Consider the following 22802-nt stretch of genomic DNA (forward strand, 5'->3'; position numbering starts at 1 on the left):
CACATTTTTTTAAACCTAACAATTTTCAAGATATCAGCCAGTTTCATCTAAAAATGTGATTTATTTTTCTTTAAAGATTCTAATCTAGGAACTAAGTTTATTTATCAAAAAGCTTTACATGACAGAAACATGATAATAATGAAAGTACATTTCAAAATTGACTTAAATTAGATGCCGAAAATGTACCTTCTTGGAGTATATAGGGATTTATTCTTCTAGGAAAAGCATTAAATACATTTTGTATGAGTAAACATGACATAGAGTTATCCTAGTTTGAGTTAACCAGGTTCCATTGTGTTAAAATTCCAGGAATGACTATTAAATTGAGAAATTTATTTGAGATTTTATTTCCAATTTTGCAGCCTTAGTAATTAAGTAATAACTTAAATATAGCAGTTATGTGAAAAAGAATTTGTTTAATTTTCAGAGATATTTACTGAACAGAATTATAAAACTCATTTGTATACATCTATGCTACTATTAATTGCAAGCTTCTGTAAATGATAGTACATAGATAATTGAAACTACAGATTCTTTAATCAGAATTTTGATTGAGTTTTATTTAAAATTATTTTAAAATTTATTATTTACTTACATTAAAAGTTGTATATTAGTATGAAAGTGAAAATAATACAGGTATAATTTTAAAAAAACTTTTATTAGAAAAAATAAATAAATTATAAGTTTTTTGATAGTCATATGATTCATTGCTTTAATTATTATCACTTAGATCATATTCTTAATTTTTTCTATATTTAATGATCTAATTCATACGTTATAAATAACAATAATTATTATTTTAAAATACGCTGTAGATTGTATTTACGTACATATATACTCCATATATATCATTATATATGTATGTATTTACATTATATATAGTAGTTTGATTTGTAGAATTGTATAAAAATAGTCTGTAGTCTTTTAATTATCATTAAAATTTTTATATTTTTAAAAATAAATAAATTTCTCCAAAAAATATTCATATATAGATGTGCAAAAGACAAGTATGTCATTATGTTCAAATAATAATTAACTTCATAGATGAACTCTACTTCACTTATTAGATAGGATCAATGCCAAAATGGATTCCAGCCATGTGAATTTCTATGTGATCTAATCCTTTCAAACCATTTTTGGCAAACTTCTGTTAAAAATGCAACATTCATTTTTTCTGTCTAGAAGTCTTAGAGAGTATATGAAAGATTTTGGATTAGTTTACTTAAATCATCATAATTTTTATATTTATAAATATATTAAATTTATGATGGAGAGAATGTTTTTTTCTGACATTGTATAAAAAACTTGAAAATGATTGATATTTAAACAATTTTCTCTAAAAAATGCAATATAAATATCTACTACAAGTATTTTATCACATTTTCTACTTCACAGAATTTGTTTTGAATTTTAAAAGTTGTACCAGTACATAAATGTTTTTATTTAGAATATATTGATGTATTTTTTCAATTTGTTTTAGTTTACAAATATATATATATATACTTTAGTGATTCTGATATGGAAAAATCATATTTTATGTTTAAACTACTGACTGAAATGAATCTATTAATAATCTACAAAACATAACTTTTTATTCATCCAAAGAACTTTGTGGTTATTTACATGATGAAACAATCAGGAAAAAATAATTTGCAATATAATATCAATAAAAAATAATATACCATATTTTATTAATAATAAATCATAACATAGAATGTCTACTATATAAATTACATTATTAAATTATTGTAATAAATTTGTATTTGGAATTTTGACTTCAGAGTTTAAGACTTTGAAATAGTAAAGTTAGATATGCAATTTGAAACAATTGTAGACCCATAAGTTTCCACTGTCATTTGTCTATCTGTCTGTCTTTCCTTAATCTCGAGAATGGAATTAGCTAGATGAACGTCGAGACAAGATACGGAAGGATTAGGGGCAGGAGACCCCGATCAACTATATACGAACTTCCAGTGCAAACCAGAAGTCATGTTATTTCAATTCAAAACTTTCCTGTGAAAGCAGTTAATAGATGATCAGCATGACTCTATTAAAGGAAAAGTATGATGTACAGGGGCAAGACACTACTAATTTGAGGTGGAGAGCATATATTTTAAATTAAAAAAATATGATTCAACATTGCAGCCCAGCATTGTGATGATGTCACAATAAATATTTGCTCATTAAAAAATATATATTTTTCAAAAATTGATAACTTTGTATGTATTCTGTTATATTATAGAAATGATATTGTACAATTTTCCAGTGTCAGATGATAATGTAATAAATTTAAAATTTTATTCTTATTTCATTGGCCATAGATTCTGTAATGTGATAAAATTTTAAATTTATCACATTACAGAAGCTTTTCTTATGACCAAGTTCACTTTTGAACATCTGGTCATAAGTTGATTTGTTCACAATTCAGTAATATATCAATAGTTATTGACACTCTTACATATAACATGAAAGTTTCACTATCTATTATCAATATTCTTTGTACTTTATAAAATTAAAATAAATAAATTCTGGTTTTTCCTTGAACTGTAGTGTTTTAAGAACAGTTTTCACATTGAAAAACATTAAAGATTTAAATATATGATTATAAAATTGGATATTCATATGTTGAACAGTCTAAATATGGAGTGTGTGTTTATATTTTTACGAGCAATTAAACTTTATTCGTACATTTAAGCTTCTTTTTTGTTTTTTTACGTTTAGATCTGAACGAAATGTTTCTATAATTGAATATAATAAAATAAAAATTACACCAAGATTTAATGTATTTTTTCAAATTAATCCTAATTAACCTTTAAATTTCATCACTAGATGGCAGCACACATAATACAATAAATACGGTTGATAAACAAGTACAGTACCTTACTCGCATCGAATTTATTTATCAGTATAATTGGATTAGTTTACGATTTCGTTCCATTCTGCGACAACGACAATAAAATAATCGCAAGAAATAAAGATATGCAATCATGAAATGTCGCAATAAATTTTTATAGCAGGATAGTTGTATTACTCTACATTAGTCTTTATTATAATTTATTGCACCCGAGATAGATACGGTTAAAAAGAGAAAAATGAATCGGGCGTTAAAAGATCATATATTTATTTTTAAATTTGAAAGTTTTCTTTACTAAGAAAAAAATTGCAGGTGGAAGTAATGCCATGTCCTTGAATACTATAACACTTCTTTAAGTTACAAGGTCTTGTGTGTGGAGCAGAACGAATAATCATCAGCTGGCAGCGTGTTGTAATCGGTTTTAACCTTCGAACTGACGTTCATTGTGCGGATTTGGCATAAAAAAAGGGGAAAAACATAATAAATGCAACATTAAAACCTATAAATATACCCCGGGTCAAGGGAATAATTTATTGTACTAGATGTACCGTTATGTTGTCTATAAATTAATTTCGACTCTTTGTAATTGATTATTACAGTAATAAAATATACAAATTAAATATTAAAAATATTCTCCATTAGAATTTATCGACCTCGAGAAAGATTTTAGCATTTTAATTCAGCATTTGAATCTATACTGTAATTAATACTCATTCAGCACTTGAATATAATTTAAACTATTTAATACTAATTAAAATCTTTAAAACATAATTTTATATATTTAACATATCTTGAAAAAAACTTAAACTATCGAATAAAGTTTGTTATACGTCAATCATTTTTAATACATAAAAGAAACCTACGACATTTTATAATGTTGCATTGATCATTACAAATGTCAGAATCTTAAACGTTGACGTTTAAATGTAGGAGTATCATATAAATTTCAAGGCTTTTCATTATAAAAAGTGATTTAATACAGAAAACAGAAGTTATTAAATATTTCTATATTATTTGATATGCTATATTAGAATAATTGTATCGAATTCATTATCGTATTAATGTCTATGATAAAATGTTATAACCCCTAAACATCACTTTTTAAAAACGTTTAACGTGACACAATTCGCAGCTTTAATTGGTCAATTGAGACCCATATTTTAATCTGTTATACAGTACTTAAGACATTCCGTAGGTTCATTCACTTTAGTTGTAAGCTTCACACTTCTGGTAAGGGCAACGAACTTAAAATATACCTGATAGATTTATTGGTCTTTTAATAGTTATCAAGCTAGTTGTATTTAATTGATTAACATTTTATCATACAAAACTATGTTTGCGATTGAATTTTATCCGATAATATAAATATTTATCATTAATTTTATTAATAGAATAATTGACTAAATTACAAGTTTATTATTCGTACTTTATGATGGAAATTAAAATCATGCTTACGCTGTATCATTTTTCTCGTTATATCCGTTTCTATAATATCAAATTGTCTAAGAGATTATACATTAAAGAATCCAGAATATGTCTTTTTATTTCAGCGAATGGAAATTAGGCAAAATCCTCAACAGATACGGATATTCCCAATAACATTTTCAGACCTATACAGATGCGGGTTGCGGATAAAACTGATATTTGTTATCATTCTGTAATTTAATCTTTATTTACTAGCTTAAAACGTAATATATAAAATCGTTATTAAATTAACTAGTTGACTATAAAAATAGCAATCAGTAGATTATAATTTTCACGCAATATCCGCGGATAGGAATTCTATTTTATAGAATTTTGTTAACCAGAATAGAACTCGTAAAATAGGTCTGAGTACTTAAATAAGTGAAAGGTATATTTAAAAAACCGAAAATTTTTGTTAAGCGAATCATTAGAATGCCAAAATTTAGACTAATGCAATTAACAGAGCATTGAAATGTCCAATGCTTCATATGAACGGTATTATGCTGCGGGGGATAATGTGCCGTTTTGGTTGGTTAAACAAATTTTCAGTTTTAATTTCCTTTTAATATAGTGTAAGGGAATTTCAAGACATGATCTAATAAACTAGATTCAACAAATTATATATTGTTAGAGAGTTTATTTTGGGTTAATTCTTTCTTATTCGATTTTTTGTTTTTTTAATTCAAGTAATTATTGAAAAATCATTATCGCTGATTTTAATTTAAATCCATTGAAGTCACTCAAGGTAAGAAGAAACAATTAATAGTGAAAATGATTTCTGCTAGTTTAATTTGATGAAAGTTTATTACTACTAAAAAAAGGAAACTTGTTATTAAAAACTTTTTCTGAAATAATTTCAAACTTTCCTTTCTCTTTAAACTTTCTACATTCAGTATATTGTTTTGAGTTCATCTGACAGCCTACAGATGTATATATTTAAATAAATTAAAATATTTTTACCTTGCTGAAAAAGAAAAATATTTTAAAGAAATTCTACTACGTATTTAGCCTACAGCGTATTTTAGTTGAATTTTTCCTTTTAAACTACTTTTAATTTAATATAACAGTAAAATTGCCTAAGTGAAGGCTATGAAATAAAATTGTAATGCTATACCGTTAGCCTGCGATTATTGTTTTTCGTATAATTCATTTTAAATATATAATAAAAGTAATAGTTTATCAGTCAAATATATCATAAATATAAACATTACTCATATCTTCTATTAGAAATTCTTTATCAATAAAATATGACAATTTATAAATAAATAAATCTAATCAAGAAAGACGTCATATCACACTTAAAATAAACTGAAGCATATTGATACCGTTCACATCATTTTGAACTTTGTTAAATAGGCGATTTATGAAGCAAACGAGTACATTGTACGCTTCATTTTCTAAAAATAAACGAATTCGTAATCGATTCAGTATTTTGGTACGTTTTGCATCCAGTTTTAACTTAATAAATTCTTTTAAAAACTTCCTTTACTGTCCACGACATGGAATGGCGAGGGAGAGAATTTGGCTATGTAAATTGATGCCAAAATGGTCACGTGTTTGGATGAACAATTGCGGACGAAAACAAACTTCAGCCATACCCAGGAAATGACGAAAAGATGAAATGCGAAACGGATATTCGTGATCAGCTGTTCGAATTTGACATTCATCACGCAATATTTCGTACGGTGTATGCGCATGTATAAGTCCTTGAAGTGCCAAGTCCTTTTTACAACGTTACTCTTGTATAATTGTTGCTATTGCCAAATTCTCGTGTCCTTGAATAAAACATTTAACATTTTAAAATAAATTATATAAAGTTACATAAATAACAGTTCATGTATGAAAATACAATATATTCGAAAATTTATTTTCATTCACTATAAAGCAATGTTTACAAATAAAAAATCGTTGCGACCGAGTCTTTATTTACAACATAACACACACTTGTAACTTTATTGGAACCGTTTCAACTTCAGACTCCTTGCATAACATTATCAACTCAACCCAAAGTATAAATAGAATTTGTAGATAATATTAAAACGTCAATGATAATGCGTTACCATTTCTATCTACTCTTGCTAACGGCGATACTGGTACTAAGGTATCTTGTCACGACAACCGATAATTATAATTAATATATATATATACTAAAAGCACATTAAAATACTTCATAATTTTTAGTAAATATGAAAAATTGTATTAATCATCAGATAAGGTTTCTTTGGGTACTTTTGTGTTCAAAGTTGGAAGAGAAGCTTTTATGAATAAAGTCCAGCATATGTTTATATAGGAGTTTCCATTATAAAAATTTAGATACGATTCAATCGAGGAGAGAAGTCGCTTTCAGTTTATTATTTTTATAGGGAGGAGAATTTATTTGAGTTTTATTTTAAAACCATTGATTTGCTCAAAAGTTCTCAAACGAAAACTTTGGATTTGCTCGATAATTTTTGTCATAAAATCTTTTTGTTTCCTGGAAAACTTAGATTCGCTTGAAAGATTTTATGTTACGAACAAAGGCTGCCAAACAGTTTTATAGCGGTTTACGGATCGTGTTTAATAATACAATTTAGATAAATATTTGCATTTTCTACCGAATAAATTACACTCTAAGTATACGATAAAAATGTTAATAATCATATTTCAAAAGTCCATTGCGGTGGATGAATATATGGAAGTGAAAATTGAATCGCTTTGTATCATTAATCATAGTATCATAAATGTTAGATCTACAGTGAAGAATTCCTTTATTTTACAGTTTACATCTAACCTAAATAATTCATAGATTCTTAACAATTTTAGGAAACGTATTTTTAAAAAATATGAGGAAAAAAAAAGTTTTTCTCTCTCAGTTGAAGGTAATTTTCTATCCAACTAATTATTTTTAGTTTGAAATAAAACTATATATATATATATATATTTCGATAGCAGAACAAAAAGTATACATTGTAAACTACTTACATGATTATATTTTTATGTCACGTAATTTCGTTAACCAATGGTCTAATAAGGTCGCAAACATAATGTGTCCTAAAAACATAATCTTGAGTCCATCTGTGTCGTGCGGTTAAGATACGAAAAGAAATATTTATTATCCTTTCAAACGCAGTATCATAATACTTCGTTTAAAAGAATTTAAATCAAATTTCACTACATTAATTCTTTATTATACATTCGGTATTTTACAAAATGTTAATTTCCATTTAACAGTTGTGCTAAAGTGTTATTCAGATACGTCTATATACAGCATAAATAAATAAAGCCTATATACAAGCTATATATAATATATCACATTAGATATAGGGCATGGTTAGTTTATTGTTACTAAATATCCTAGACCTACAGTTTTTTTAACAGAAAATGCTACAATATTAGGTTATTAGATTAGAAAAATATGAAATTATTTATAAATTATCTGTATTTTAGTCGAAAATAAAAATAATGAGTGATAGAAAAGTTAGTATGACACGAATATATATTACTTCTACGGTCTGGTATTATAATAATGATGCAAAAAAAGTTGCAATAAAATAGTCACATGATCGAAATATAAATTCGATGAGTTGGCGTTATAAATATAGAATATTGAGTACTATAGGCTAATAAAAAGTTTTATGCTTTTAACTTCTAACAAATAACTCTTAACGATAATAACAGAGTGTATAATTTATTCATTAATGTATTAGCATTATTATTTATTACTTTATAGAGTCAATAAACAATAATGGAAGTTCATTAACACGGTCGAATCGTTTTCTATCGATTTTTCTACCTAAAAAGAATATTTCGAAGTATATTATTCCATATAAATAATTTTTCGCTAGTTGTAAATAATATATGTTATTTACATTAATAGGATAAAATAATGCAAAATTGATTTTTCTAATTAGTTTTATGAGCGGTGCGCTGTTTCATTTTATTTTATAGACCTTTGAATGACATACACATACAGGTACACAAAACTGGAAGCATCCTTTCTTTGTTATAACGGTACCACCCCGCCTATAGAATAATAAAAACTATAGCCTATTGATATATAAAGAATATTATTTAAAATTAATATTTTTCACTAAATAAAAAGAAATAAACTATAAATATATAATTGTTTAATTATTTTCTCACCAAGCGAAAATAATTTACTTGAAGTTTTTTATAAAGCGTATTTTAAAATAACTAAATCCGAATCATGTGACTAGTTGCTATAGCGATGACTGTTTTCTCTTTTAGACGAAATCATCGGTTTCGATCGAAGAAATTCAGGAAAATATGTTTTGTGCTTTGAAATGATTTAAAATTCACAGAGGCGGAAGTTTTAAAAATATCAAATCGATGCACAAAACCCATTGGAGTTTATACAATAAATTCAGTCTTAAACGCCATTTCTATTGTATTATAATTAAGAAATAATTCAAATTTTACTCGAATTAGATTATAATTCATTCACAGAATAAATATTCCGCCCGGATAATTTAGTATATTAGGAGAACATATTTTTTTATCCGTTCAATGATGTTGAACTGAATTTACAACACGATTTATAAGATAGTTAAAAAAAACAATTATAATAAGCTTTAAAATGATCTTTTTTCTTGCATCTGAAAAAATTAGAAAGAGTTCTACGAAATAAATTTGCAAACAAAGAACAATTTCTAACAGGAAATTACTCATTCTACTTATCCACGTGATTCAGGCGTAAAAGAATCGTATTCTTCGAACTGAACTTTCATTATTTTTATTCACGTCTGTAATTACGTAAACAAAACCATATAACTCAAAAATTGTAATCACATAACCAGTTTAAAGTATAATAAAAGTATTAAAAAAATCGCTTAAAAATCTTATACTTTCATTAACAAAAAAAAAAAATAGTGAATATAATATTTAAAATCTTACATTGAATGCATTTATACTTATAACATTTAAAGAAATTTTTAACGATTAATACTGTATAATTTTATAACAGATTAATATACAAGAAAACTGGTATTATTTATCTGTTAAAACAGCTGATCTTCCTCTGAAGCGTGACCCCACGTGTTCAATAGATTAGTCGAACGTGATTGGACGGTAGGTAAAAAGGTGCGGTTTTCAAACGTGACGTAACAAGTACGCCTACCGCTATAAGTGGATGTTTAAGGCGAGGTTCTATTGGTCGACGCGTGATAGGTGGGTAACAGTGTCAAGTGACTGGTAGCCTCGTCGTCGGAGCTCATCAGCTGGCCATCAGTATAGAGGGATGATCGGTCGGAGTCGGACGTGTCGAAGAGATGTAGTGCTTTAAATGCTTTCGGAATCAATAAAGTTGGAGTCGATCGGTTATTTTTAGTCGAAAGTTAAAGTTAGAGGGCTTCTAAAGCAAATTTAGAGCATGAAACCGGACGAAGGTAAGTTATTTAGTGAGATGTAAATAACTTCGTTCTAATTCTTAGGCCTAACGTTTATCCAGCACATCGAGTTTGGTTGCTAAGATATCGAAACTCATCGATTGAGCCGAGTTCGCAACTTTTTTCCCCAGTTTTATAACCCGTATTATAATGATACGTTAATAAATCTTTTCATTTCTGCTCTGTTTATGTAAGAGCGTTAAAAAGAAAAAAGTGTGCGCCGGATAATTCAGCTTTCAGAAAAGTAATTATATACACACGTATATGGCCTTAATTCGCTTCTTATCGTAACTTTTTCATATGCGTAAATTGGATTATAAATAAATAATTTGATTGCATTTTATGCGTAACGCATAACCGAAACTGCTATTTTTTTGTTACGTTGTTTCTATTTTCTCGATATTTAATTTTGTTTCCGAATCCGATAGATTCTTAATAGTAAAACGCTAAGAAAAACATCCTCGATTTAATCGATTTCGTTCCCGTTTTCCTGCTGGCATTTTAACAAGCTTGTTTGGACACGATATTCTTTGTGAAAAACTTAAATTCTTAAATAAATCTGACGATTCATGCGTAATGTATAATATGAAAAATTCTTTTTCACTCGTATTTATAAAAATTTAATGAAATTTTTTTATTAAAATTAACAAAAATATTCATAATTTATTTTTTTTAGAATGAAATCCAGAAATGAAAACGTGAAACTATAATATACAGTTATTATGTGTTTATATATAAATTGAAAATTGATTTTTGACTTAACACACTTCATACCTATAGCTTAAGTGCATGAAGAAAATGATTACAAACCCTCAATATTTTTTTAATAATTTAAATTTTTATTATAAAAATTGAGATAAAACACTTCTATTTACATGTATTTTTATTTCTGGATATATAAATAATTTTTTTTAAAGTAATTGTGATTTGCATAATTTCTATGATCATTACTCCTTTCTAAAAAAAGAATGGAATCTAATGTTATATTTGGTACTCTAAGTAAATTGCAGTTCATTGATTTATTTAAGTGACTTTGTAGTTTGTTAAATTGAAAGTTCAGTTTAACATGAAACTGTTATTCACATTTGTGTACTTATCCATATTACTTTTCCTTAAATTTATTAAGAGATCATCATTAAAATCAATAAAATTCAACTTTTAAATAATCACAATTTACTATATTTACATAATTTGTTTAAAACAATAAATAAATAATTAAGCAATGACTACTTGAATAATTTATAATGATTAGTTGTTAATCTTTTATTTTAATTTTTAAAAAAAATTTTATTTAAATGTGGTGATCAGCTAATTTAAATATTTATCAAAATAGATGTCATACATTTATTTCTTGGAAGTTTTAAACTATATTTGAGAATATTAGGTATTAAAGTAATTTCTAAAACAGTTGGAAACTTTATTAATTCTGATTAACCAGAATATATGAATAAGTGAAATGATTGGTTGAGCAAGAATAAATATAATGATAAAATAAGTATTATAGACTACATATAAGTCTTATGTACAAAAAGTTTCATGTATATTCCAGTAAGCAGTAGTGAAATTAAATACAAAAAATTTTTATTAAATTATATTTGGCACATTGTTTATATATATAGAAATAATGAATAAAAAAAGTCATTAGTAAATGTAATTTGAGAATGTTTGTTTTTCAATTGATATTCAACATTAATCTAGCTTACTGACAAAGTCTAATTATATTTATTTAATATTTCATAAATGTCCCCTCTTCTGTTCATACTTAAACAACAAAGTTCTTGCTATTTTCTAAAATGCTATGTTTCATTAATTTATATACAAAAACTATTTTTAAGGTGTCAAGAAAATTTTTCAACTTTAAAAAAGTTATTCATAAAATAATTCAAGTACTTTTGTTGAATTTTAATATTTTTTTCAAAATTTATACATATTTAAATATTTTTAATTCAATATTTGAAAAAATGAATTTGCATAAATCTTATTTTTTTAGATATTAAAGTGCTTAGTAAATTGTTTAGATCCTCTTATGTGTTGTAGCTACTTAATAAATTGTTGCCTTTCTCAATCTATTTGAAATTTTGCATTGAGCACAAATTAATTTTAAAGGATATATTTAAGTAATACAACTAAATGAGATAAACTTTCTTTCAAAAACAATTTAATAATTTAATCAAATATACAATATAGTATAAGTTATGATTTTATTAAACTATTGCATATTAGAAGTTAATTATTTCAAAAGAAATTTTAAGTATATTCAATATTAAAATTATATTAAAATATGCAAAATCTAAAGGAAAGATGATTTTTACATAGTGATTGGTATGATCACTAATAATCTTGCCATATAATTAAATTTTATAAAAATTTATAATTATATATAAACAATGTGTTTGTTTTTATTTTTTTCCCTCTGGTTAGTACTAATTAGTATAGTAGATTTATTTGAATAATTTTTTCTAGCTTTAAAATTTGAGAAAGTAAGATGAAAAACTTTTGCATATTTATTTATTTTACTGAATCAGAATAGGATTTCACGAAATACAAATTATTAAATCTATTAAAAAGACCACTTTTGGAGGTTTATTGAATACAAGAATTAAAATATGCATTTTACATTGTGATCTTCAGATTTACATATTTACAGATAATTAACTAATAATTTTAATGTCATGCAACTAGTTTATATGTTATAATTAATAAATGAGTACAGAAATTAAATTTTAATACTTGTAGATAATTTTAAGAACATCAGATAACATCTGTAAAAATAGTGTCTAGTTTTATTTTTAAAAAATTTTTGAGAAAATTTGAGTGCATTAAATTGTTATCAAAATTTAATTAAAAGGAAGGTATTTTCAATTATACTTTAAACTGATTAAAGAATCATTTATAGAAAATATTTTTATCAGATTGTTTTCTTTTTATTTCATTTAGTTATTTTAAGAATTAAGAAATTTCTCAATTATTTAAAAATTACTTTTTTTTTTATATATTGCTTTTATCTTATATTTAACTGTAGATATGGTTCGTCATTAGTAAACCAGAGAAAATATTGATAAGAATTGGAGATTTTGTGGAAAATTCTTCAAAATATTTTGTAAATATCAAATGCTGCTTTTTGTAATCTGACTGAGCAACAAGGACAATTGTCTACATGTCTAATTGAGATATAGGACAAAGATTTCTTCAATATTATTTTATAATTAAGAATATTTATTTCAAGTTGCATTTATATTAAACAAAATAAAATAAAAAAAACCCCATGTTTGGCTTGAACTATTAAATATTATATTTATATTAAATGATAAAATTTGTTTTTGAGTTAATATTTTTTCATTTACCAATATTATATTACTTCTATTAGATTTCAAATTGATTAGTTTACTTGTTCCGTTATTGCAATGCAGATATATATTCAGATAAGTGTATTCACTATTTGTGGATGATATATCTGAATGTATATTTGATGGCAACACTAAAAGCATTGGACTCAACACAACTTGCATGCCAGTTGTGAATGACTTGGCCTGATTCCATCAAAACTTTAACTATACCTAAATAAATATTACACCCTAATATTTATTACAAGCCTAACTATTCTTCTCTGCTATTAAACTTAAAGCAATAATGGATAATTTAAAATTAAGACAATTAACTCATTTTAAAAATAAAAATTCATTGATGCTTTCTTTATATTGGAATTGCACATGAATTTAGCAAAATCATAAAATGTCTTTACATATGTGTGCTTGAATTTGTTTAAAAATAGTTTTGTTAGATTTAGCTTGAGCAGTAGACACCATTTTACAATGCAATGTTAAAAATCAGTTTGTCATTAAATACCTTGGTGTTTTTTAATATCTTTTTGTCATATAATATAAATTTTATTTCATGAATATTATATATATATAGTATATACACAGAATGTTTATTTTCTGAGTTTTTATATTATATGGACAAAGTTTGTTGAAGATGGAATTTATTTAGATATTTTGGACTAATATAAATTAATATGAAAAAATTTGACTAATATTATATAAGCTGAAAGTTTGCTGAAAGCTAACAATTAAACAACAAACAATTTTATTCATTTTAATTCAAATGTAATAATTTTTACATGAAATAAATTGAGATGCAAGATATTTTTATAATAATATTTTAAATTGGTCTCTCTTTTTCTGCATAAATATAAATGTTTCAAAATCAGATAAAAATGAAATGAATATTGCTAAATAGCCTTTTCATTAGGAGTCCATTTTATTTTTTAATGGAAAATTATTTTCAAGGCCTTCATCTTCATTATCAGTTTTTACAACTCAAAATTAAATGTTTCATGATCTGGAATTTGTCACAAGTCTAAGTTTGGAATACTTCATTTTTTTTCACTGTTTTATGCTTCAGAAAAAAATCTAACTTGTCAATTTTTTTTCTATTGAAGTACACCATTACTTTTAGTTGTTTTTTAATCTTAGAAAAATACAACTATATATTTATTTATTGTATTAAATCTCTGTATGCTACATTTTATTTTCTTAAATTTTATCTAAAAGTTAGTATCATGAAGTATTGTATCTGTTGTAAGATTAGAAGTGTTATTTCTTTTTACATATGAAATCTTTTTATTCAATTTTGTTAAAATTTTTGAGTATCTGAAATTTATTTTACATTCTCTTAAAAGATAATTATTGGTTTAGTTCTTGCTATCAGGCAAGTATGCCTTTGTTAAAAATTTAAGTCTCTACCTTAAGTTGTCATGATTATTGTATAAGTATGAAATTAATGTATTCTTCATGTACTTTTATTCTTTTTCATTATGCACAAAATTTTCTAGGAAATTCAAATATTTGTTCTGTTTGATATAAATTGCCAAATTTTTTAACTTATCAATATTTCTATTTTTACTACTACTGATGCTGACTTCTTTTCTCTAGTTTGATAAACTTTCTAACCATCTTATATCAGCCATAAGCTTTGTAGTGTCAAAAAGTTTTTGATTTTTTTTTAAGTTTTAAATGAAACACAACAAATTGTCCTTTTTAAGTTTGTTTTAATTATCAGTTATTCAGTTATGTAAATTTAAGACTTCATATAATAATTTATTACTGGTGAAATTCAAGTTTTATTAATAATTAAACAATATTTGAATTATTAGCTGTTTATTGGAATGATTGTATATATATATATATATATATATATATATATACACATAGTTAATTGTTCAATTAAATATATATTTGAATGAGAAATACAGTAACAATTAGTATTTTACAATGTTTTATAGTTGCATGTAATAATACAGTAAAATCACTAATAAATTAGAATGGTTTAAGTATATTACATAATTTTAATCTGGTAAAATTTGTTTACAAATTTACCAAAGTGATTCAGAGTTTATTCTCCATCAATAAACTTAGTGCATGAAAAAAATTTTTTGTATACATTTCATTGAAAATTCATTAGATTATTTTTAATGTGTAATGTGCTACTCACGATATTTCTCTCTAATCTTTTCAAACAATAGTTGGAAAACAGTCACTTTTAGGATATGTTAATAATACCCAAAATGATTAATTCTTGATTATTTTTTTTTTTAGTTTTAGAAAAGTTTGTGTTACGTTATAAACTAATGCATTTAATAAAGTTAAGTTTTAAAGACTGACTCAAAATCAGAGTAGTAAAATATTACAAAAATAATCTGTTATAATACAGCCAATAAAATTGAAATAATAAACAAAAAATGTAACTAGGTAATGTAATCAACACAGAAAACTTATTATTTTCTGAAATCAAGTAGATCATAAGATGATTCAGCAAAATTTATTTGTAATTTCAAATAAGATAAAAGCAAAACATTTGTTTTATTAAGGTGGGGAATGACTACTATAGTGAGACTAACAAATAGAAATAAATGATTTTAGTAAATCCAAAATAGGATAAAAATCAATTTAAAATGATTTTCAAATATTTAGAATACTTTTGTAAATCTGCAAAGAATAAAATATGTTCATAACATAATGCACTCTGGTTCATTTATAAATTAATGTTTGCTATTCTATAGATATGATGAATGAAAGGTAAACAAAATAAAAATTCTTGTTTTCAGAAAGTTCTAATACAAAAAATAAAAATGATCATTTTAATGGCAATTTTTTTTTCTTTATAAAAATTCATATATAAGAAGTCATTTTGTTAATCGTGGTCAATATAACACATTATTTTTCTACATGTGTGTTCATAATTTCTACATACATATGAACAGAATAAAAGTAAAGTAGATAAATTTTGAAGTTGTCATATTTTGAGTAAACTTTTTTTTATTCTATCAATTTTTTTCCTACAAAGAAAACAATACTAGTACTTTTAATCTATTTTGTTTATTATGGAGAAGGTAGAAAATAAAATCAATTGTAATTACTTTTTTCATGTTGAAAATTAAATGTGTTTTTATGTAAGATATAATGTACAATGTATACAATATAGTTCATAGTGTGTTTGTAAATTTTTTTTTAATATATATAGTTAGTTTTATCTTTATCATTTTTGGCTCTATTAAAATAATTTGTTTAGTAGATTGATTTTTTTATGAAATATATTTTGCATCAAAATTGTTGTTTATAAAAAGTTTATAATTTTTAAATCCAATTTTAAACAAGTCTCTTCAGGGTTATTTACAAAATGTATAGTATATTACATTTGAAAGCATCATTATCCATAACTATAATGAATTTTCTATTGTAGGTAACAATTATGGAAAACAGGATACATTTTTATTCCTTTTTTTAAAATTTAATTCCTTATGTCTTATAAAATTTTACTTTTTTCTAAATCTTAAGTTTACATATTACAGTACTAGAATAAATTTGATCAAAATATCAGTAATACTTTTTCAATGCAACAGTTTATATATATAATTATATAATGCATGCATACATATGTATATACATACAGGGTTAAAAATATTAAAAGATTTTTAGAGCACATTATTTTTAGCTTTTTGTCCACTTATTTGATTTTTAAATGCTATTTTATTTTAATAAATGTATATGATATTGTTATACAGGAATGAAGTTTTAAATAATTTATATCACTTTATATAGTGCTTCTATTTCAGAAGCAACTTCCATTAATGAGCACAAGTATTTCAGAACTAATGTTCTGAAATCTTCATTAAGAGGCTTATAAAAGGATAATGGAAAAACTTCGTCTCCTGAATGATAATTAATATTTCTGCTTCAATACCATTTGAAACTTCCTAATCTAAATAAACCTCAAAATATAACACAAAGAAAATTTTAGAGTATTATTAATGTACAAATAGTTATGGAGTATAATCATTACTTAACTTAATCATTACTTTAAAAAATTTTTACATTCTAATAAATAAAATATTTTTAAATTTAAACTTTCCACAATTATATAGTTACTATACCATTATTTTGATTTTTTTTTTGTGTTTTTATTTTCTGCATAATTTTGAGATACAGTAATCAAATGACTAACTTTTGAAACAAGTTTTTATAATAGAAATCTTAACTGAAAAAAAAATTTAGGTTTTCCCGAGTATTTTTTAATCAAAACTAAAATTTCTTAATTATAAAATTTAAATGAAGTTAATTTATTTTTAATTTGATTTAATATAATAAAAGTTACAATTTTTATCAAATTAAATTTATTTAATATATTTAAACCAAATTATTAAGAGTACGTTTTCCTTTTTAAAATTTTTGCTTTTTAATTTCTGAATTTGTCAAAAGAAATATATGTATTTAATAAATATATGTAAAAAATTAGTTTTGACAGTTTTACTGATAGAATTTATTTAATTTGGAATAAATATCCCAAAATATATTCAAAATATACTTTTTTTCATTAAAATCTTGTTTAATTGTAATTTAATTAGATGGATATTAGCATCACTAAATTGTATAATCAAAATATTTAATTTTGTTTGTGCTGATTCAGTTATATGAAAAATGATTTAACTATGATAATAAATATCTTAATATTTACTAAATGGATGTTTGATTTAAATTGATAATTTTGTTCAAACTTTTAATTACAAGAAACTGTTTGCATGATATGCTTTTCTATTTTTAATATCTAAAAACTGATGAAAATAGTTCATTTTTAATGTTTCCTGTTTTTAATTCGTTTTAAAATAGAACCAAATGAAGTTTTAAAATAATTATTATAGTAATAATAATAATTGGAAATAATGTTAATTTTCATCTGCTACAAAAAATTCTGGTCAAGAAATATATATAGTAGAATTGCTGTAGAAGTTTCAAGGTTTAGAATCTCTACATTCTGTCAGAGGGCAGTGGGGCAAATGAATAAACTGGTTTTAAAGGATGAGGTTTTATCCTTCTCCCCACCTTATTTTCAAGGAGACAAATTTGAAACTTTGGAAAGGAAACATTAGTAAATTCACAAATATATAGAATCATTGAGTATCCAATTATCCAACCGGTGTCCTTGGTGTCAACTAGAAACATTCCTATTTACTATTTTGTCCTTGGAATGCTTCCGTTAATTTTAATACCTAACTTAGGTCACCCACGGTATACAAAGTGGCGATTTTTTTGGAGGCACATTGAAGAGAAATCTGGGGAGTAGTTCAATAACAAAGAAAAAACCGGAAGCATGGAATTTTTTCAGCCCATATTCACGTACAGTACGTATGTAAATGTTTACAAACAGCGCCTTATTTATTTAATGTTTTCGATAAAATAATGGCACACAATCTGTTAATAGACGTTAATTTTGAACAGTTAGAAATTACATAATTATAAAAATGATGATTATTATTTAAATGCTTTTTTCCGTCTGTTACCAGTTTATCTTAAATCGACTCTTCCGGTAAATACAATAAAGACGGAATTTATAGAAACGAGTTTATGGAATAAAACGATTTAAACCTCGCCCATGATATTACTAGGGGCTATTTTGTTTTCTTTAGTTTATTGGACAGGAAATATCATTAGTCCAAATCCGTGGATAGTTTGATTTAACCAGGCTATCGTTCCAGTTTTCCGGATTCGACTGGACGCACCGCTAAGCACAGTAGACTGCGCGGTATTGGAACTTGGCACCTTTCTCTCCTGTCTGACGTAACAATCCGTTATTAATCACTCGTTAAAATCTTGCACACAGATATTTTTTAATACGTAACTGTACAACAATATTAAGTATCGGTACACAGGCAAAGAATCGTAACGATTTAGTAAACATTATTAAAATCTATATATATAATAGCACGAATAGGTAGAAACGAAAATCGAACGCGCACTTCGATCCGTAATGCGAATCTGAATGATCTTTAATCTTTTTAATTAGGTTCAAAGATCTAAAGATACTGCCCAGATACTATAATTATCGTTTTATTCATTCGTAAATAAGTGGTCCTGACGGAGGTTTGTAAAATATATCGCAATGAATAAGCTTGCTTGCACGAACTGGCAAAAAAAAAAAAAAAAAAAAAAAAAAATATGCTAACGAAAGTAATTATTTTAAAATCGGTGATAAAATAATACCGGAGTCATCTCTGCTTTAACGTGATGTCAGGCCGTTTTTGAATGGGGAAAAATTCACGAATTCTACTTTTTCATATTGTGAAAACTTTTCAATATTGCGATACAAATGAGCATGGTTTGAGTTTCTTGTTGCAGAAAACGAAGTTGCGCATCGTGTGCAAGCTGTGTTTTGTACATAATTGATTGATCAAGGATGATGGTGGTTTAGAAAACAAATTTCAAAATGTTCACACAAATTCGAAAGTTCTCAATAGTTTTTTTCATCATTTTCATAGAAAATAATTCGGGCAGTTCGATAGCATCTGTTTCTGCTTGGCGATAGAGCCGTATCGAATAGCCACTTGGGGGTGTCGGCTAGACTCCATTACCAACATATGTTCTGCTTTCATTCACCCCTCTCGTAGACGTCTGCAAGGGGGATGTACTGACCGTCTATAAGACGGATTTCTGTTTCGTGGGAAGTAGACAAAACAAAGGACTTTTCCCTAGGGGAGATTGGGAGATGTTATGACGGGTTTTAATGTGGGGTGACTTTCTTTACTCCAGACAGGGCAAGGAAGAGGGGGAGGGGCACGTTATGCCCGCGGGTCTCTATGTCTAGCCTGGTAACACTCAAGTTTGCTACCTAAGAACTTCAGTCATGGTGGTAGGATCCTCTGTGTGTGTATGTGTATGTATATGTGTACACACGCAGTGATCTTTTTCGAATAACAGAATTGAATGAACTAATCCTCATCATTAAAGATAACTTTTAGGTTCATAAAAAATAACGTCATACTTGAACAGTTTATTGAAAAAACGATTTACGAGATTTTATATTTCTTAAGTTACTCTTACAATGTCTTAGTGCATAAAAATTTCCGTCTTTAGTGGTGTTACTCGCGAACTCACCCTTCGAAAATTAGTGAGCCCTGTTTGAGGTTGCTATGTTACGAGACTGAAGAATCTGATCGATTACTCTTGTCTACTAAAGCGGAGGGCTCTCTTGCTGAAACATCTTAAAATGACGACATAGCAACAAGAGCCATACACATTTCATGTGTCGTTATAACGCATAACTCACTCAAATAGAAGGAAGAATCTGTTGTTTATCGCGTGATCATAATGACTCTATCATTTTTTCGTGGAAGAACTGTTGACGTGATATACCGATGTTCGGAACAGTAAATTTGTATACACAAGCTTAATGAATTTTCAGGAAGGCACTAATCGATGCCTTTCGTGGGAAAAGTTTTTCGGATGTTTGCGGTAATGTCGTCTCGTGTCACCGCGTGACGTCAGAATACTTGTTAGTATTTCACGTGATTGAGCAAATGGTCAGTGCACTATGATATTATGATTTTTTTTTTTTGAGGACTTACCAGATGGTAGGAAGGGCGTCGACCTTTTTAGCTCCCAATTACCTGTCCGTATCCGCTTTTTTTTTTCTTATGGTCGGCAAATGACCTTGGCACACGGGGTTAGCGTCCTCCTGGATTTTCTTATGGAAACTTTTTAAAATCTACGTTTATATTAGATCAGTTTTCCTGTTGACCTAAGAAACATTTAGTTTTTTCCGAGTTTATTGCCAATGGCACGCTTCAAAGGATTATCCTTGTAATTAAACTGTTAAAATAATCGTTTGAGCATTCAAACTCATACCTGATATCAAAATACAAATCTTGTGTTATTAAATCTGTTTTTCAATATTAGTATTGTTATAGTAAAAATTGTTTTAAATCGACTTAAAATGGTAGGAAGTAATTTTGTATATATTATTTATACATAAAATATTTGTGATACTAGTATGTAAAAATAATTTATAAAAAAATTATTTTTTCATAAGTTATTGTACAACAGTAAAATTTTATGCAAAAAGAAAAAAAGAAATTAATTAAAAATGAACCCAAACCCATTTTTATGTATTTATATTTAGTTCAGAAACTAAAAATGAAACTGTGTTATAGATTATAACATAAATTCAATTACTGCTAATACATATAATAATTGTAAACAAAAGAAAACAAGTTATTTATACAGGAAGTAAAAATAGCAAAACACTGTGTATAGAAAAAAAAGCTGGGTCAGTGACAGACAACTTAAGAGCTGTATTTAAATGAATATTTAAAAACTTTTAAATAAGAATATTTAGAGATTGTTCTTATTTATTGTTATGTAAATTGAAAACACATTATTTTTCAAATATAAAATGACTTTTTAAGAAGTTACACACACAATGTATTTAACATTTTTAAGAATGCTACAATCTTTAATGTCTAATAGATATTTTGTCAAGGATAATTCAAAGTGAAGAAATTAATATTGTTTAATAATATTACTATGAATTGTGTAATAAAAGTTTCTTACAAAATTGTTTTATTATATTAAATATTATAAAATAGATTGTGATGTTTCAATTAAATTTAATTAACTGTCAGTAACCTTACTGTCTAATAGTACTTTCAATCAGTGGAGAATTATGAACAGTGTAACGAAATTTTATGGCACAGATATTTATTGAACTATATCTCCATGTAGCATACTTGCTTTTTATGAAATGACCTTATTCTTTTCTTTAAAATGTTTTTTAAAATTCAGTTCAATTAAAAATGCTGTAAAGCAGTGATTTCAAATTATAATAGTCAAACAATTTAAATGCATTTAATTCAAATGTTTTAAAATTATTTTTAAAATTGCATAATCACCTGATGAAGAAGAATAAATTTCTATATTAAAATTTCATTGAAATTAATAATAGTTGATTTCAATAAAATGATTATAATTTTCTTTTATACTGAAATAAAGAATTATAAATTTTAAGAACTTAAAGCAGCAGCAAAATATTTTAATTACTTAAAAATTAAAATCTTAAAAACTTATCAAAATTAAAACAATAAAGGCATTTATTGGACTATGTCACTGTGCTATATGACTACTATATATTTTTTCAAAAAAGATGACCTTATTTCAAATATAGGTCTAAATTTTTTAAGTTTTATTAAAATTTCTATTTTTAGCTATGTTAAAGTCTTTTACGGTATATTCATTTCAAAAAGCAAAACAAGTGTATCAAACTTTCATGAAGAAAATTGTGCATTGTAGAATTAAGGTTGTAAAATATTTTATAATCAAGCATTTAAAATATATTTTAAGACAGTAAGTTAAACATAAGTAGTTTAATAAATTTAAAAAATATTTTACTATGTATATAAATTTACATATTGTTTTAAATTATTAGAAATGCATGCAGATGTTGCTGAAGAAGTTGAGCTTGATCCATGTGACTTGTATACAGATTTGGGAACATTGATTATTGAAGGGAGAATTCCAGGACTAACAGAGAGAGGTTTTGGAGAAGGTCCCCATTGCTTACCAGTTCAGGGTCAGAACAGACATCAATGTGACCTCACTTCCCCTGAAGTAAGTGCAGAACTAACAACAGATTGAGTCATTCCTTCTTTGGAAAATTTTCCTAATTTTATTTTCCATCTAAATTTGATAACAGGACAGTTTTCACAAAAATATTGTTAATCTTTTTCAAAAACGTTTAAATATTTAATAATAGTAATTATTATTTAATGTTTT

At 25.5% G+C, this 22802-nt stretch overlaps 2 protein-coding genes across 2 annotated transcripts in view; both read left to right on the forward strand.

Annotated features, from left to right (window-relative positions):
* LOC136988904 (G patch domain-containing protein 4) overlaps positions 1 to 12301 on the forward strand; it is a 32950-nt gene extending 20649 nt beyond the window's left edge. The window contains exon 8 of the mRNA XM_067286919.1: positions 12290 to 12301. The gene's annotated coding sequence lies outside the window, so the exon portion shown is untranslated. The remainder of the gene's footprint in view (positions 1 to 12289) is intronic.
* atos (atossa) overlaps positions 9475 to 22802 on the forward strand; it is a 54803-nt gene continuing 41475 nt past the window's right edge. Inside the window, exons 1-2 of the mRNA XM_067286887.1 lie at positions 9475 to 9702; positions 22456 to 22637. Of these exons, the coding sequence (XP_067142988.1) occupies positions 9687 to 9702; positions 22456 to 22637 (198 nt within the window). The 5' untranslated portion in view covers positions 9475 to 9686. The remainder of the gene's footprint in view (positions 9703 to 22455; positions 22638 to 22802) is intronic.

This window comes from Centruroides vittatus, unplaced genomic scaffold, assembly GCF_030686945.1.
Source record: "Centruroides vittatus isolate TY-2023 unplaced genomic scaffold, ASM3068694v2 scaffold_386, whole genome shotgun sequence".
In the NCBI taxonomy this organism is placed as follows: Eukaryota; Metazoa; Arthropoda; class Arachnida; order Scorpiones; family Buthidae; genus Centruroides; species Centruroides vittatus.